The 15,111-nt window shown below is 38.1% G+C and overlaps 1 protein-coding gene across 2 annotated transcripts in view; it reads right to left on the minus strand.

The window, feature by feature from the left end:
* The window catches only part of LOC124633007, a 63,284-nt gene that overhangs the window by 35,547 nt on the left and 12,626 nt on the right, over positions 1–15,111 (minus strand). For both annotated transcript variants that reach the window (XR_006984697.1, XM_047168086.1), the window contains exon 4: positions 14,692–14,907. Coding sequence is in view for 1 of the 2 variants with exons in the window: in XM_047168086.1 (XP_047024042.1) it covers positions 14,692–14,907 (216 nt within the window). In the remaining variant the exon portion in view is untranslated. The remainder of the gene's footprint in view (positions 1–14,691; positions 14,908–15,111) is intronic.

Raw genomic sequence — 15,111 nt, forward strand, 5'->3', positions numbered from 1 at the left:
CTTTTGCTAAAAATAAAATAAAAAGTGTAAATTACTCAATTCTTTCGTACTAAATTCGTACTCCGTGCGCTGCTGCTGGTACCCCATACTGTCATTGCTACACACATAAAAGGTACAGCGAATATGCGAAGAACTAACTCACGGGACGCATCATAACATTTCCTGACTACTAGGAAATCAGATGCGCGCGAAGCCGTGCGTGCCGGAGAGCGTACGCAGTGCAACAGTGGCAAGGTGAGAGCGAGACAGAAACATAGTCTCAGAAATCGAAGCTTCAAACAAAGTAACAGGACCTCATTAGCGTCGTTTTCTAAACTTGCTTGCATAAGAACATCATATTAGCGCTCAACGATCGGCGCAGGCATAGCCGTGTGCGAAAAGTACGGGCCTCCTGGGCTTTGGGTTCCGAGTTCGAATCCGACGAAGGGAAATATTTTTTTTTTTTTTTTTTTTTAACTTTTTATTATAATTTTTCTCTTACAATATATTTTACAATGTCTGTAAAACGAACACCACCACGAGCAACATCGCCACTTGTACAAGTCGGATCCGGTCCTAAACTGCTCCCTCTGACCCCGGAGTCCGAAACCACTTTTAGATCACAAAATAATAAGCGCAAAAACGAACATGGAGAAGAAGTTACGAATGCGATTCACAAATTCGAAACGATGTTTACATCATTTGAGGCGAAACAGGAAGTCAAATACAATGCACTTCTACAAATTGTAAGCGAAATAAGAGAACAAAGCTCTGGTATCAAGGATTCAATCGAGTACATCTCAAAGCAATACGAAGATTTGAAAGTGAACTTTGACAAACTTCAGTTAGACTGGAGAAATAAGATGTCATATATCCAAACCCTGGAGGATCGTATTGATCAAATGGAAAGAAACAGTAGATCTGCTAGTATAGAAGTTAGAAACATCCCTCTAGAAAAAAAGGAGACAAAGAAGGATCTCTGCAACGTCATAATCAGTCTTGGTCAAACCTTATCTCTGCCATTACAAAAGTCTGACATCCGTGACATCTATAGATACAACACAAAATCATCTCAAGAAAAACCACTTGTTGTCGAATTTACATCTGTTATCACGAAAGAAAACATACTGCAATCAGTCAAAACCTACAACAAGCACAACAATGAAAATAAACTATCTACAAGTAATCTACAGTTGCGAGGACCCACAAAACCTATTTACATCTCGGAGAATCTGGCTTACAAAACAAGACGACTTTATTCAATTGCTCGTAACTTTGCAAAGGCTAATAAGTACATTTTTTGCTGGACAAACAATGGCAGAATATATATTCGGAAACAAGAAGGTGACCAGGCTACTCGTATAGATTCTGAAAGTGATCTTCATAAACTACAAATTTGACTACCTAAGATCTCTTGTGATATTAGTTTTTTGTACCTGTCTTTGAAAATGCGCCGATTTTCTGTACTTGTGCGCTATTTTCGATTTTACTCTTCATTTGTTTTCGCCTATTGTATAGATATTGCATGCGCTAACGATAAGAATTCTTGTTACTACACCTACACTTTACACACATTTGTATATATTATTCACTCAAAACAAATACTCAACACACTACAAAACAAATCCAAAGCAATTAAACGAAAACTCACTCTATCAAACTTTCTCACACTATACATACTACTGCGACACACATACCCCAACTGTTACAAACATGCAAGGCAACCAACACACATACATTCATATCATACACTAGAAGTCATTCCATATACCCATTCTAATAACACTATCACCCCCATGGATTCGGGCTGCCACCTCGCTACTATTGATTATCCAAATTTTATGACTCACTATTTTAAATCAAAACACAATGGTTGAGATTGCTGATATCACTGTTGATCTGGAGAATTTTGAAATATCAGATTCCCTTATATGTTCCCCAGAACAATGTACAAAATATATCAACAGTAACCCTAGATCTATAACAGTATTCCACGTTAACGTTCGTAGTGTTAATTGCAATTTCGATAGTGTTGTAGTTATCTTGCAAAGAATTGACATAAAATGTGACCTGATAGTGTTGACCGAATGCTGGCTAAAAAAAACAAATGACTGCCCATACTTGGAAGGTTACACTTCCTTTAAAAGTAATCACAGAAACCAAAATGACGGAGTTATAATTTACACTCGGACCAACCTTGACTGTGTCATCACTGAAGTGGACCTCAGTGATTCTAATTGTCTCATTGCTAAATGTGGCTCAGAGTTTACACTTGTCGCGATATACCGCTCCCCCTCCAAGCATGATGCTGGTTCGTTTATATCCAGTCTAGACAATTTACTTAGAACACTGACAAAGTACAAAACTATCGCTCTAATTGGAGACATCAATATAAACATCTCACTTGATAACAGTGATCTCAATTCCGAGGACTATCTGACCACTTTGGCATCTCATGGTCTTCTTCCGGCACATGTATTTCCAACTCGTTCTGGTAACTGCCTAGACCACGTCATTCTGAAAACTTTGGGTAAGTCCAAAACTATTATCCTCGATGCTCCACTTACCGATCACGTTCCCCTATTGTTTCACGCTGAGCTCAACGTTTCCAAAAATGTAAAATTTTGTCCCTATCGCGAGCGAACGAATATCCCTAGCGCTGTCAAGGACGTTGAAGGCATTCAATTCGCTAGAATCCTCGAATCCGACAACCCTAACGAAGCCGCAGATATGTTTGTGGACACTCTGACCTCCATAATTAATAAAAACACAAGGAAAGTTAAGATTCCGAATAAAAAAAGGATTATAAAACCCTGGATCACGCCCGGACTTTTAAAATGTATCAAACATCGGGATAAATTAAATAAGATTACTAAAAAGTCAGCGCCGGATGACACGTCAAAAATCATATATGTCCGGTATCGTAATTTTTGCAATAGACTATTAAAAAAAATAAAACACAACTATAACCAGTCTGAACTTCAAAAGCATCAGAAAAACCCTAAAGCTACCTGGAATATCATAAGAGAGTTAGCTAATATGAAAAAAACATCCCAACCAGCGCTGGACCTTCTGAATAACAACAATGCCGTATCATCTATTAATGCAGTAAATAAGTACTTTGCACATGTTGGCCAAGAACTAGCAGCAAAAATTGCCACACCCTTATATAACACCCTATCTGATTATACATCCAGCTCCAACCCACCCGTCGCCTCCTTTGCTATGCTACCTGTTGACGATGCAGAATTGGAGTCGGTTATTATGAGTTTGCGCAATGACAGTGCTGTTGGCGCTGACAAAATACCTACTGCGTTTTTAAAGGCTGCTAAATCCCTCCTGATAACACCATTAAAACATGTAATTAATCTTTGTCTACACAAAGGTGTATTTCCTACTGTTTTTAAAAAAGCTGTGGTACATCCTATACACAAAGTTGGTGACAGAAACAATGTCAGTAATTATCGACCCATTTCAGTGCTTACCTCGCTTTCAAAAGTCTTGGAAAAAGTTCTCAATTCCCGGTTAATCAATTTCCTAGAAAAGAATGACATTCTTGCGCATAATCAGTATGGGTTTCGGAAACAAAAATCTACTGAGGATGCTGTCATGGACCTAACGAACAATATTGTTGGCACTTTGGATAGGAAGATGAAAACTTTAGGCGTGTTTCTCGACTTATCTAAGGCGTTTGACACTGTTTCTGTCAGCATTCTTCTGAATAAAATGGAATGTATAGGAATAAGAGGAGTAGCTCTGGACATATTTAAAGATTACCTTACTGAACGAAGCCAATGCGTAAAAATAAATACTGTTTACAGTGACTTCACTTCCCTCACAGGTTTTGGGGTGCCACAGGGCAGTGTTCTTGGCCCCACACTGTTCCTAATATACGCAAATGACCTCTGTCAGCTGAATATACCCAACTGCAAATTATTTGCATACGCAGATGACACGGCTGTACTTGTGCACGGAAATTCCTGGGAAGAGGTTAGGGTAACGGCAGAGAAAGCCATTAAAATTATTATGAATTGGCTAAGTAATAACCTACTCACTCTCAATCTCGCAAAAACAAAGTACCTAGCTTTTTCATCCTCCAAAAGATCACAACCGAGAAATGAAACCCTATCACTAAAAGCCCACTCTTGCTATAACTCAAACACCCAGATCTGTAATTGTCCATATCTAGAGCGCAGTTATGATATAAAATACCTTGGTGTCTTTCTTGATAGTACTATGAGCTGGCAAAAACACCTCAAAACACTAACCGGCCGCGTCCGCAAACTGATATTTGTCTTCAGCAGGCTTAGAACAACCTTAGTAGCTAGTTTGATTATGGCTGTGTACTATGCCTTAGCTCAGTCTCTTCTCTCATACTGCATAACCGCGTGGGGTGGTGTTTGTGCAACGGAATTCCTAAAACTTGAAAGAGCGCAGCGAGCTGTCCTAAAAGTTATGTTGAACAAACCGCGAATGTACCCTACGTCCCTTTTATACAGTGAGTCCAAAATTCTGACGGCAAGACAGCTCTTTGTGCTTCAAGTAATTCTTAGGAAACATAAGTCTCTGAAGTATGACCCACATCTTTTTAAAGGCAAGCGACGTAAAACTCATGTTTGCCCCCTAGTACGTCATAAGACAACACTGGCTGAACGACATTATTATGTTCTCTCTGCCCGTCTATACAATAAGGCAAATATGTACCTTAGTATATATGCATACTCTCTCACGAAGTGTAAAATATTGCTAAAGGACTGGCTCCTGACCCTTACATACAAACAGACGGAATGTCTATTAACTCCAACTATATAGAACTTTGGTTTATATACTTGGGGTATACTACTCACACTCCCGATGCACACACACGCTTAAACCCACACCCACTTACACCCACACACACTTACACCCACACACACGTACACCCACACACACGTACACCCAACACACTTACACACACTTAGACTTATGCTTACAATTTTATTCTATTTTAATTTATTTAGTTTTTTTTTTTTTACTTTTATACTCTTTAAAATGTATCCGCAACTATTTCCCACTGGCTTACACACATTAGGCTCTGTCATAATTGTCAAAATGATTGCTAACTACCTGACACACTAAAGACGAAAGACCCTGTCTCCTGTAATACAGTTATTCAACTAGTACAGGCTACAGGTGCTCTTTTCCACTCACTAAGTCATGTACTACGTAGTTGTATTAAGCGATTTTTGTTGTGGAAAAAGAAATATTGTACCCTGTTTCTTGGATGAATAAAGTTTTATTTTTTTTTTTTTTTTTTGGAATAGACCTCAACCATAGCATAACTGAACGACCTTTACTTCTAAAGTCAGCTCAGATTGAGGTTTATCACGAGCTGGTCAATCAAAACAAAACATCGGTTCCATATTGGCTAGTAGCCGCTTGTGTCAGTGTGTGAGCTGACCAGGGGTCACACGCCAGTGGCCAGGGTGGGCGGCGTGTGTAATTGTGTGTTTTCTCCAGCGTCGGGAGAAAGTGCTGTAATCGCCGCGTTTCTATACTCCGCGCCGCCTCCATTCTGATAGCGCTTTTTCCATTAATTCGCGAAAATTGAATGTGTGGGCTGATGTTAACTGCAGAAGATTGACAACCTTGTAGTGTCGCATGATATGGTCATCTTGAACATCAATAACAACTTAGGACAGCTTCTATAGGCATTCTAGAGAAGGGCTTGTTTTATGTACTTCCTCAGTACCAAACCTATCGACGCACCCAATTAACCTTGTATTACTGTAATTTGTATTTATAAAACGCTAACCTCGCATCGCAGCATCGCTAACTTTACTCTTCTGATCATTATTAACCTTTCAGAAAATATTATTTTATTTATAAAATTGACACCAACATACCATAAGTTATATTACATATTAATTTGAATTTCCTTTTATAACTCAAGTCCAATTTAACATTATGTTTTGCATAAACTATTAGAATTAATTAGCCATCATTAAAAATCCGTTTTGAGAGAAATCTAGTTTCTAAAAAGGAAGACAATATGGCGCGCATATTTATGTTAATATTTGTTTTATTCTTTTATAGAATGCGAAATTAACATAAGAGTAAATGTGGGTTAGCTTTATGCCTTAGTTGAGGTTATTTAGCGCGAAAGGAAATAAAGGGCACACAACTAGTGTTACACAGTTTAGTAATGCTGCGGTTTCCACTGGCGGGAAGTTTACATGATGATATTTCATATACAGTCGTGGTCAACTAATTAAAGACACTGTTGGAATCTTAAATTACCGCCGCATTTCATCTGTATTTCTTTTTTCTGATTGCTATTGGAACTTTATTTTCTATTTTAAAATATTTAAGAGGGCATTGTGAAATATTAGAACTAATGACTATATTCATTAATCCCCCGCACTTAGTTTTTTTTTCGCTTTCTCCGAATCTCGGGCGGTATGATCCGTAACGAGGCCTGGCCATCTAATTAAAGACACTCCATTTGTTCAGAGAAAGAAATGCAAATTATTAATATTATTGATGTTACTTTTCTATAACAACATTCCCTACACTATAACTAAGCATACTAATGAGTACTAATATTTGGTTTATTTCCTTTTACCTCAATGACAGCATGACATCCATTCCATGCTTCATAAAAATCTGCGTAAAATTGATCAATGTTTCATGTATGACTTATCGCCATTGTATTTTCTGGCCGATTACCAGTTTTTTTTCTATTGAATTCGCAATGGGCCAAACCAAAACCGTCATAAGTTGCTCGATCAAAGAGACCTTTTTACTACTCTTACAGTGTTTTTCAGAACTTTTCTAATTTGGAAAGCGCTAAGGACCGGTAAATTATGTTTAGCATATAACAACATGCTTATTTCTAAAATATTATAGTACTTGAATTCGCCTATTTTTAATAATATCTTTCTAAAGGATCACCACACCAAGTAGTGGAGAGAAGCCCCACACTATTACTTTTTCGCCTCCTATGTTTGAGAACTTTCTTGGTGTACTTTGGTTCCATCTCATGTTTTGGAGGCGACTAATATCGATGCATTATTTTAGAATTATTCGTATCCCTTTGTTTAATGAGAAAAAAAATACATTTTTGAACACTTATTCACTGCACCTTTCGCATTTGATAGAAATAGAGACCTACAGTATGGACACGCGGTGCTTTTCCAAAAGTAACATCTTCCGATACCCATGCCTTACAGCTTTTCCCGACCCGGTTGAAGTCTAAAAGTTCTGCAGACACAGTTGTCGTCCTTTTAGCATCAGATGACTCCCAAAAAAACCAGTACCGAATCATGTAAATGGTTCACTATTTGCCTATAGCACCGCCTTAACTGTTTGCGGACAAGTTTTCCTTGGGGTCGGTTTTTCAGTTGTTCTCAAACCTTGACTTTTTTAGTGCCATTGATAAGGAATCTTTAATAATAAATTTATTACCATGTCCTTACTACAGATCAAGTTGTATGAATAAATCCGCATGTCAAAACTTAATTTTAAAAAAGCCTAAAACATTTTACTTACCAGAATTTTTGTTCTAGTCTTATTGATTGGACTAAAATGAAAATTTGTAATGAAAGAAACCTAAATTATTACCTAATTCGAGTTTTCATAAGTATTTTACTCACTTTATAAAAAAGTATGGCAAAAAATTCTATCTTTCGTTTTTTTTTTTCTTAACTGGGCATTAACTGTCTTTAATTAGCTGACCAGCCAAGTATCTGCTACAAAAGTAAGTGTTCATTTCCCCTAGAGCGTTATATCTAAAGTATTAAAGAAAGTAAATATTTTTTGTCCTTAATTTGAAGAACACAATGTAGTGTTTGTTTTAATAGTAATTACATTACATTTTATACCGTGCTTATGCTCATGTCAGTACCATAACTATTTATTTCAGTTCGAGTTGGGGGGTGTCTTTAATTATGTGACCACGACTGTATATATCACTCATGTAACAGTTCATTTTCATAAATAGGTTGGTCAATAAAACTTTAAGTATTTAGAGCCGATAATAAGCCTATGAAAGCGGCTGAAGAAATCAATAACAGTTTGTACAATCTAGAAACAAAACTCAAAAAGTCAAAACCCTCTCAAACATCATGCGTCAGCGACTTCTTACTAAAGAGGTAGTCTTCTTCAAAATAAAAACAACGACATGATCAGGCTATGCTTCACATTGAGCAGCACACACACCACACAACTCTGCAAGCGAAGCCTCCGCCATTGTGTTCCAAAACGGGAGCCGTTTAGAAAGCCCTCGCCTCCCAGCGCGAAATTAAGATGTTCCATTACAATTGCTAATGGCGGAGAAAGCAAAGCCCTGTGTTAACATATAATAACTGCTCGCTATGTATTTATGCCGCCGTCCGTCCGTGTGTCCGTCGGACTCGTGACTGACAGGCGGAGCCGGGGGGCCGGCTTGTGTTTCCACATTATGCTGATTATACGAGGACGGCGGCCCTTGAAGATGGGAGAGCTTATGGTACAATGTTCTGAAGCAATTATTGTCTGTTTTTCTATGAAATTAAATTATACAAGAGTTTGTTTACTTAGCTAATTATATGCCTATTGAAAGGAAACATGAACAGTGGTTTTAATGTTGATTCCGTGTAGTGTCTCAATTTTCTTTATTGGATTTTTTATTGGCATTCAAAGTTTTAATATTAGCGATTCGACTAACGTTAACTGCTTTAACTGCTACTGCGCAAGAAGCTGCTCATTACTGGTACATATAATAAATTTAACATGAGCTTTAGGTTCTGATAACATTGCAGCTTAGATTCTTGTATCCGCGATAATCTGCCGCTTCCGCCGGGAGTCGCAATTAACCACACATCAAAGGGACCGGCGACTGTGCGAGTGAGACGGCGCGCTACCGACGAGCGAGAGAGAGGTACCTGCGGTGCGCATACGCGGTTGGCTGCGCGTGTTTTTCAGCGTGTGCGCATGCTCGCGGTTAATATTAAATGATGGCTGACGTGTAATGTATGTGTTTCCGAAGGTTGTGGAAAGGGTTGTGTTTCATCGATCAGAGATTGTTTGTGTTGTATTCCATAATGCGGACTGCTGTTCTGGGGTAGGTACTTGCGTTATTAAATGTATGTGAGAATATGAGACTATGGATGAACTATTAGAAACTATACATAAACATCTATACAATAAACGATCACAATACACGATCCATATAAACTGAAAATCTACAGTACTGTCACCTAAACAAGCTGATTGTGATAATTTTGCTGCCGTATTTGTGTATGTATGATTCGAATAACTGGTGAAGATCTGATGAATGAAACATCTCGCGTACAACAACGTATCATTAAACTAATCTCAGCTACTCGCTACAAATCACTTAGCTTCATAAATTCAGCATCTTCGCTCCAGTTGTCGTAGCAACGGGCACGCGGGAGCGTCAACAAGACCAAAACAAGCAAAAACACACCATACCTTCTAAGGTACACGGTCCAATTTTGAATGGACATAAAATTCGTAGCTAGACAGTGATAGCAACCTAAATTATGTCTTATGAAACAAACAATAGAGTTTAGTTTTGGGTGTGTTTGTTGAGTAATAATTGTCAAAGAGTGCGCTCACGCACCGCGATCTAGTTCGGAGCGACGGATGTGATTATAATTATTGTTTTAATTGTGCGAACAGAGCAGGCATTCGAATGATTGTGTCGCTGGAACTCAGAACAAGCAGGTTCAACTAAACTATTTTATATTATTTTATATTATTAGCTAAGTTAATGTTTAAGATAGGAACTACGAGTAGCAAAATCAGTGCAGCTTTTATACCACTCTAGATTGTGAAAGGTGGTACCTCAACTGTTTGGTAACAAATAGTTTTAAAAGCATCCGTAAAAGTGACTGGAAGTCTGGAAGTCTAAGTTTTCGAACTAAAATATATTAATAGAGGGATTATATATCGACAAAGCTTCAGTTTCTATGTGACGGCGGCATAAAAAAGGGCTAGAATATAAACTGTTTATTTGGCAAGCGGCAGGCCTTTAACAGGTGTGTGCGTTATATTTTGGCAGGCGGTGCAGCGGCGCCACACCCTCCCGCCGAGTGGAATGTGGCACAAGGATGGCCACAGACTGCAACTGCAAGTGACTTGCTGACAGTTGAATAACTTATTCTGCTTCAGTACTACAGCCAAATAAAAATATGTTGAAAGCCACAGGATATCCGCTATTAATACTTTGCAAGATTTGTCAAAATGATTGTACATACGTGTATCCAACAACTCAGCAATGTATTCTTTAGTGTGGTTCTAAATTCTTTAACTTCTCAACTCTCCCCTCTAAACAGTCTTAGATCTTTGCAAAAACTCACTAGATTAAAATCCTAGAGATTAGTCGCTCTTGACCTGCTACCAGAAGATTGTGGCTTGGGATTAGCGTATTATTCAGTAGTAAAGAGTATCATATATGAATGAAGATGCCATTTACTTTTCAGTACATAAGCACAGCTAAGTTATGTCAGTAACGAAGTTGTGAATAAGTATAGCACGTCTCGGCGCGCCACACCTCGCGGGTAGCGGCCGGTATGTGGCACAAGGATGCCACTTGCCACTTACCACTCCATTTGTTTTATGACGCCACTCGCAGGTAAACACTACTTAATTAACTATTATAAACAACCTCACACGTTGGATTTGTACTAGAATGTTCATTGTGTAAAAACCATAATTATATTTTAATTAAAATACCTGATCAATAAAGCGCAGCTTTGATATTTTTTACGACTCTATGACCCATTTTAAATCATAAAAGTATACCAAATAGGAGGTCACTTCGATATTAAAACACTTCTGCGAATATTTGACATTTAGCATAAAGTAATAAAGCATCCTGTTCTCAAGTGTGTTAGCTTCGCAAATTATTTCAGCTAATTTATATTCAAATTAAATCTCACTCTGTCGGATACGAGTAATGGAAATGTCGAAATATTGCCGATCGATGTGTGATCGATTAAGCTAATGAATAGTTGGAATTAATCAATAAATCATAGTACATGTACATAATGATAGTGTTTTGTGTGGGTATCTGATCGGCTGGTGAGCGGTTCCCTGGCATCGTGCCGGTATCAGGCTGGTGGGTCTATTATCAGCGTTTAGCCACCGGTAGATATACGAGACGCGCGTCATAATCAGGGACGTATTAAGATCGAGATCTGGACCACCACGCCCACCGGGAGCTGCCGGATTACATGCATAATTGCTAACTAAGTATCTAATAAATCTTCTGCTGATTGTTCCGTAACCAGTGTTATTAATACACCCGAATCTATCCTTTTCTAAGAAAACAGATCAACTATATTGTCCTTAAGATCATATTTCACGTATAACAAGAGTGCACTGCAAGCTAGTGTGTTGCCCTGGCGTCACCCGTCCCTGGTTCCGCTAATGCAGTGATCGGTTACAATCAATGAAGGCGGTAATTAAGCGCTCGTCCGGCTGCGCGGGCGCATAGCGGCGCGCTTTTTGTGCTCGTTCCGCTCTCATAGACACACGCGAATTCTTGCCGCGGATATCTCACTGGCCACTGCGTATACTTCTGCAGATAATATCGCCATAACATGGATCGGTCATTATTGTCTACTTATAGCTTATCTAAAATTAAGAAGTGATCTGTCTTAACTCTTGGATTAAACATGATTTTTTTAATTGTGCTTAATCAAATTTTAGGGGTTTACAGAGTGTGCCTGTAAGCCAGAGCAATGGATTTAATATGGAGTTAGGGCTTAATTGTCAAAAAATATTTGTGGCCTTTGAAAATAAATAGATTGTTATGTTTGATGTCACTACATAGCTTAGCTAAGTCTAGTCTGTATATTTTATGAATACACTGCTACATCAGATATCTAACAGGACTTGATATGAACAAGCCTACAGACCGACGTGACGCGACAGTTTATACAAACGCAGTTATGTGTCTGACACGTACAGCCTAAATATTGACGACAAAAAACATGACTCGTCGCAAAAGTGATGGCCGAAATTATTGTCTCTTTTTTGTACAAAAACTTAAATAACTCGATAAGTTTTGTGCGCGTGCGTTTTGATAAGTGTTGTTGCGTGCCACTATAAATTAAATAAGAATTTGAACTTAAGTACTTGCCTTATATATCAATGAACATTTTTATCAAGTTACAGTTGTTTACTTTCCTTTGAAAAGTTCAAGACTTTATTTATTTAGGGTAAATAATAAAGTGGGCCTCAACCTGTGCCCGCGCCGCGATCTAAATATTTGTGGCTGTTTCATGTTTATTTCGGTTTTTTACCAAAATTACCGTTTGTCGGCGAAGACACAGAGATATTTAGTGGTGAAAGAGAAACGACCGACAGATTTATGTTAATTTTATACATTAACGTCACATCATTTAAATGTTCACGTAACTGAACACACTACAGGAGAAACTAAGAATGCATCACGTCATGCGGTACTTTTCAGTTAACTATGCATCTGTGGATATGCTTACGAGAGATATAATTTGACGTCAATTATAATGGAGTCAAAATTCTACCTCAGTTAACTCAACAACAAAACCGAATAGTCATCGGGTGTAAAAAATATTCTGTGGAGAAGTAAATCATGAAAAATGATTTGAATAAGTTTAGAGCAAAAGTGGTAATTTGTTAATTTATTGCAACCGCACATTAAAATCACTGTTGAAACATATCAAGACATATTATTATGACCGATACACCCGATTAAACATCACCAAAAAAAAACCAGCTGATCAGCAATAACAACGGTATGTGTACAAAAACACGCGCTTACACAAGGGGGCGTGTCCGCGTATCCATCAAATCAGGAAGGACCTGCGCCCGCGCACGCGGAAACCGTTCATAACTGACGGCTATACAGTTTTTTAGTATAACTATAGTTTTTGTTAACTATAATATATTAGTAACAGGTTCAGAATGTGGTCAGGAATGTCTTGGTGTCATATTTAATGGTTGTGCGTGACTGGTTTAGTTCGCAGATTTGTTTGTATACCAAAGGTTAGGTTGTTAGAAAAAATATGCGCGTGACATGATTTTTGTGTCGAAATAATTATACTAAGATTATAGCTCCAATTTTATTTATGTTCATTATGATTATTATGTTTCGGATTAAAGAAAAATTAAGGTTGTGTTTAACACTTTCAGCTCCATATAATTGATTCAAGTCATCGAAATCTTAAAGTATCAGAAAATCTCTTGAGGAACTATTTCCCTACTATATAAAAGCTCAAAAAATACATACATTCACATAAAAAAACATTAAAATAACTATGGTGTTTTTCTTTTATATCAATTATAACAATAAACATTTAATAACATTAAAAGCACGACAATCAATTGCATTTAATTACATCTTCCAAGTTGTGCCACAAACACAAACATAAACACGAATGTAGCATTTTGTAAGAACCGGCGCGCGCGCATCTTAGCGCAGGCTTTAATTATAACGTTACGTAAGCATCGTGACTCGAGTTGGGCAACCTGGACTCAGTGCTGGGGGGTGATGGGTTAGGATGGACTGATAGGCATTAATAGGCCGTATTTGTTATCAAAATGTTTAAAAATCTGCTGTGTAACAATTTATTTAATTAAGTTGTCGCAATAAAATAATAAACGACTGTTCGGATTTTCAGAAGATTTTCACCTACTTGTAGAGTCTGGAGTGTCTCCAGTCAATAATAATTCAACAAATGCATAAAAAGTTATCATAAATGCCATAGTAAATTCTTCAAATTAAGTTTATTTTTTTAAATAGTAAAATTACTTATGTAATTTAAATGGATCAATTATAGTGTTGTTAATGATCAAGTAGTTAGCGTACCTAAATAATGAACAGAAAATAAAAACATTGTCCTTGATTGAAGTTAATCATGGTGAACGTAGCATTGCCTTTCCCATGACGAATTGTGAAAATATAAGAACAGCGCGTTGATGTCTTTTGTATGAGCAGTCGCGTTAGGCTCGTAGCAAAGTACTCGTGACGGTATTTTTTGATGTTAACTGACATATAGTGGGATTTTATGATAGAAATAATGAACCTTGCGTTTCCCGTGGGATTAGACAGGGCTCTAGGAATACCTAGAGGTGACCTTTTGGTCATCATCCTGGTCCCGGTAAAGTCGAAATACTTAGAACGCAACGCATTTGTATAAATTAAAGACATGAATGGCAATGAAACGCTATATCATGTCAGTTACGCATCGCTAGTCGTTACCTGTAACCGGATGCTAAGCGATACAGCCTAAAAACTGCTCATTTGAATAAACAACTTCAGCTAAATGTTTACACGTAAAGTTAATGAAAACTACACGATCAGTGTAACTTTTTACGTTTCAGATAAGAAGGCGATAAATCATTTGTCAAACATGTTTTAATTTCACATTGTTTAAGTAAACGGTTTAAATGCAATTATATATTTTTTCGAGACTTGATTAATATTAATGAGCCATAAATATCATTTACACCAGACCGATCGATCACTCATGTCACCTACATTGCAGTTGCTAAGCGTTTAACGTAGATTCCAAACGTCAATTACGAAATAAAGTGCACTGAAAAGACTTCTGCGCATATCTCACTATAATCCTACATAATATGCAGTTCCAAAAGTCGTACTATCACCTAATAATTCAAGAAGTTTGTAGCACTGAGGCACTAATCATAATCTCAAGTCGTAAATAAGTTTCCACATACCGTGCTAGCGGGGTGCGCGGGGAGCAGCACGAGCGGCGGCGGCTTCCTCGGCTTGCGCACGCCGCGGCGGCGCGCGGCGGGTGGCGGGCCCACCAGCACCGCCGGGGCCCCCGCCGCCACAGCGGGTCCCGTGGGTCCCGCCGGTGTCTGTTGCCGCCCCAGCCAGCGAGACACCAGCTTCTCCTTGCTGTTTGCGCTGCCGAATTCTGGCTCCTCCTAGAAACGAAACTTTTGTGAGGAACTTGATACAAGTGGTAAGGTATAATTTCATGTTCCCTTTTTTATAACGTTAGTTTAACCTCTTGAACGTCGCTAATTAGAGAACAATAGAAATTTAATTGGGCGCACCGCCATACAAAGGGTTAAGGCTGCTTAGTCTGATGTCAGATGCACCCATATAGCACAACATTTCCATAGAAC

Source organism: Helicoverpa zea, chromosome 9 (genome assembly GCF_022581195.2).
Source record: "Helicoverpa zea isolate HzStark_Cry1AcR chromosome 9, ilHelZeax1.1, whole genome shotgun sequence".
NCBI lineage: Eukaryota > Metazoa > Arthropoda > Insecta > Lepidoptera > Noctuidae > Helicoverpa > Helicoverpa zea.